This window comes from Musca autumnalis, unplaced genomic scaffold, assembly GCF_047663935.1.
Source record: "Musca autumnalis isolate F117 unplaced genomic scaffold, ASM4766393v1 scaffold_1, whole genome shotgun sequence".
NCBI classification, from domain to species: domain Eukaryota; kingdom Metazoa; phylum Arthropoda; class Insecta; order Diptera; family Muscidae; genus Musca; species Musca autumnalis.
This window is the reverse complement of record NW_027411644.1, coordinates 257,560,904-257,564,747: the sequence shown is the minus strand read 5'-3', so window position 1 is coordinate 257,564,747 and position 3,844 is coordinate 257,560,904. Positions and strand designations below refer to the sequence as shown.

The 3,844-nt window shown below is 35.4% G+C and overlaps 1 protein-coding gene across 1 annotated transcript; it reads left to right on the top strand.

Annotated features, from left to right (window-relative positions):
- Nucleotides 1-1,211: 1,211 nt before the first annotated feature.
- Nucleotides 1,212-2,821, top strand: LOC141391213 (odorant receptor 49a-like). The gene is made up of 4 exons (XM_073964125.1): nucleotides 1,212-2,067; nucleotides 2,133-2,334; nucleotides 2,396-2,551; nucleotides 2,690-2,821. The coding sequence occupies exons 1-4, from the start codon at nucleotides 1,244-1,246 to the stop codon at nucleotides 2,750-2,752; spliced, it is 1,245 nt and encodes a 414-aa protein (XP_073820226.1). The 5' UTR covers nucleotides 1,212-1,243; the 3' UTR covers nucleotides 2,753-2,821.
- The last annotated feature ends 1,023 nt before the right edge of the window (nucleotides 2,822-3,844 follow it).

The following is a 3,844-nucleotide window of genomic DNA, read 5'->3' as shown; positions in this document are numbered from 1 at the left end:
ATGAAAGTGTATATACCCTCGTTAGCATAAATGCTGAGGGTATAATGAAAAACAAGTATAAAATGTTTAGTTCGGCCGGACCGAACAATTTTATATCCCCCACCATGAGTTAGTTTCCTTTACTGTCCACAATATCAGGCGGAGACCACTGAGTACCCCATAAACAAATTTCAGCCAATTTAGCCTGAAAATGTAAAAAAAGACTTCAAGAAACCTGAAATTTTACGATACCGTTATATGGGGGCTATGCTAAATCCTGGACCTATGTCCGCACTTTCTGGGAAACTTTCCTGGCCAATGAGAACTCCAAATACCAAATTGCAGCCAATTCGGGGCGAAAATGTAGATAAAATCTTCAAAATACTGAAATCAGAGGCACCGTTATATGGGGCCTATACCAAAACCTAAACCTATGTCCACAATTGTTCGTGCATTATGTTTCTGACAACTGGAAACTCCAAATACCAAATTACACCCAATTCGTGCCGAACATTTAAATAAAACCTTCAAAACATCTGAAATCGGGTGGTACCGCTATATGGGGGCTACAGGAAAAACTAGACCCATATATCGATGATTTTTTGGCTAAAATATTTTTTACTTATTTTAAGCATTTACTAAGAAAATCAGACCGATCCGACGATTAGAAATATTTTTTGTCACTTTTCCCACACCACTATGCACCCGCCTTTAATCTTTTCCTTACTGGTTTTTAATTGCAAAGTGTAAAATCATAATCATCAAAATCATAAAAAGTTGCTATTAAAAACAAGAAGAAGAACCAAAATAAATACATTTGATGATCTTAAAATTCCCCAGAATGAAATGTGTTGAGCCGCAATCAACTGTATCTATAAATATTAATGCGGAAACTGGTGTCGTATGCTGTATGTCAACATGCATACGCACCAATTAACCACAAAGCTAAATATTGCAAACTTTTGGTTTTAAAATATTTATTAACACATGTTGTATTTATTTACAGCGCTAACCACTGTGACGCCCTTAGCGGATTAAGTGTGTAAATGTGGTAAATTAAAAATAGCACCTTATTATTTTCCTTCCCTATAACTTATTTATGAAACGAATTAAGTGAAAATGGATTGCAGTGTTTAATAATAAGGCGATTATAACCAACAATTACAGCACGTCTAGTAAACCACATCCAAGAGATTATTATGGCATATTACATTTAAAGGAGTGAACTACACTTCAGATCTCAGACAACATTAACCGCAACAAAATGTCAATACCTCGTGTGGAGACACCCAAACGAAATTCTCAGAAAAGTTTTGAAGATTTTTGTCATTTACCAAATAGTTTGATGCGGATCTATGGAAGAGATTTTACAGCAAAGAATCGTGACAAATGGCAAATCGTATTGATGCGTGTATATTCCGTTATGGCATTTTGTGGCCACATCTATTGTTTCTATTTCATTTCGAAGGAGGTCTTCCTTATGACCATTGCTGGAATACCAAATTTGGCCTTGTTTTTGCGGCTGCTTTCTGGCTTTAATTATGGGCTCTTTGCAACTTTGAAATATTTTGCATTTCAAAGGAACATTTACAATATTCAGATGATAAATTGCAGACTGAATGAAATCTTTCCCAAAACTGCCAAGGAACGTATTGCATATCAGGTGAATGTATTTTTCTGGCCAAAATGGATGCTTACAGTGATTTATTTTTATTTTGGAGCTGTGGCGTTTATTGTCTTTTCCCCCTTAATGGAGTGTTGTATTATTTATATCATTGCCCTGGCAAGCTCCGGTTGGAACGGTGCTAAATTTGGTTATCATAAACTTTATGATATTCCCTACAGTTTCGATCATCATCGACCATTTGCATACCTTCTGACCTACACCATAGAAGTTATGCATGCCCAGTTTGTGATTATCTGTAACGTGTGTGGAGATATTTGGTTGCTGTGCTATACCATGCAGCTGTGTATGCATTTGCGGTATTTGGTAAATGTTTTACGTCACTATAAACCAGATTTGGAACATCAGATAAGTGATGGAAATTTTATAACGGAATTTGCAAGAAAACACAAAATCTTGCTAAAGTAAGTTTGAGATTTCAATAACAAACAAAAAAGAAAATCTTTTCAAATAATACTTAAAATTCCAGTATCGGCGATCATGTGAACAGGGCCTTTGGTCTTTCATTGTTACTTATTTTAATATATACAACTGCCAATATCTGTTGTGTTGGTATTTACACCTTAACTCAAGGTGTGGGTCGAGAACTATTGCAATATATTGCCTTTCTACCCTGTGCCATTGGCCAATATTATTTGCTGTGTTATTATGGCCAAGAACTGATGGCGAATGTAAGTAAAAAGGAATTTATCAAAGGATTTTTTATGAAAATTTAGAAACGTCTTTTTACAGAGTGGAGGTATAGCCATTGCTGCCTACAACCATCCCTGGTATAATGGTTCGACATCATATAAAAAATCCATTTTACTCATTATGATACGTTCACAAAAGTCCATGAAGTTAAGTGCCAATGGATTTTGCCCAATCTGTTTGGGGGTTTTTCAAATGGTAAGATGTCTTGATCAAATTGTTCAGGCGGTGTAGATTCCCGCCCAGGGTATAAATTATTTTAAATAAAAAATAAATAACCTTAATATTATTTGGAATAAGACCGAAATAAAAACTATTACCATTTTTTATTTTTAGATTATGACAGAAAGTTACCGAATCTTTGCTGTTTTCCGTCATATGGTGTTCGATAAAAATTGACCAATCATTTTAATTTTTACGCTGTAACATAACTTGATGTATTAAACTCAATAAATGTTTTTTATGGAATATTTTTGCAGTTGTTATTGAGCTTGGCTTCTTGCATCACTATTTCCTTGATCTCACTTCGAAGTCCATTGCAATTAAATTGCAAAAAGGATGCATTTTCAGGGAGTGGAACAGCATTCAAGCAGCATGTAGCAACATAGTCCCTGCCGCACTATTTTGCGAGTTATATTAACTGTGGCCAAAAATAGAAGTAGTTATCGTAGGTGTATCAATTTTGGTACACGCACTTATTATTGACTTACAATCTCCAGGACAAACCAGTAAGGAAAGGATCAAAGACGGGCGGGGCCGACTATATAATACCCTACACCATTGTGAATATGTAAAATATATATGGGAGCTAAATCCAAATCAGAACAGATTTCAATATAATTTCTCACATTTATTTTTAGACCCAATTCCGTCAGATAGTCCAAATTTCATCAAAATTGGACATATATAGCGTGTTTCGTGCATCAAATACCTCAAATCGGTCGAAAATATTTATGGGAGCTATATCCAAATTTGAACCGATTTCTATATAATGTGTATATAAATTCCGTCGCACATTCCAAATTTCATTAAAATCGGGCATATATAGCGTGTTTCATGCACCAAATGCCTTAAATCGGGCGAAAATATATATGGGGGCTATATCCAAATCTGAACCGATTTCTATATAATTTGGCACACTTATTTCTAGACTAAATTCCGTCGCACATTCCAAGTTTAATTGAAATCGGACATATATAGCGTGTTTCGTGCACCAAATGCCTTAAATCGGGCGAAGATATATATGTGGGCTATATCCAAATCTGAACCGATTTTTACCAAAATAAATAGCGTTCGTCCTTTGGCCAAAAAAAACTATCTTCCCCAATTTTCATGCGAAGGACAATAAATGCGACCTGTACTTTGTTTACAAAAATACATGGACAGACGGGCAGGCAGACGGACATGCGTAAATCGACTCAGATTCTATGTATATCCCTAATGTATATCCCTAAAAGGAACTATGGGTCTATCTCGTTTCCTTTTGCCACA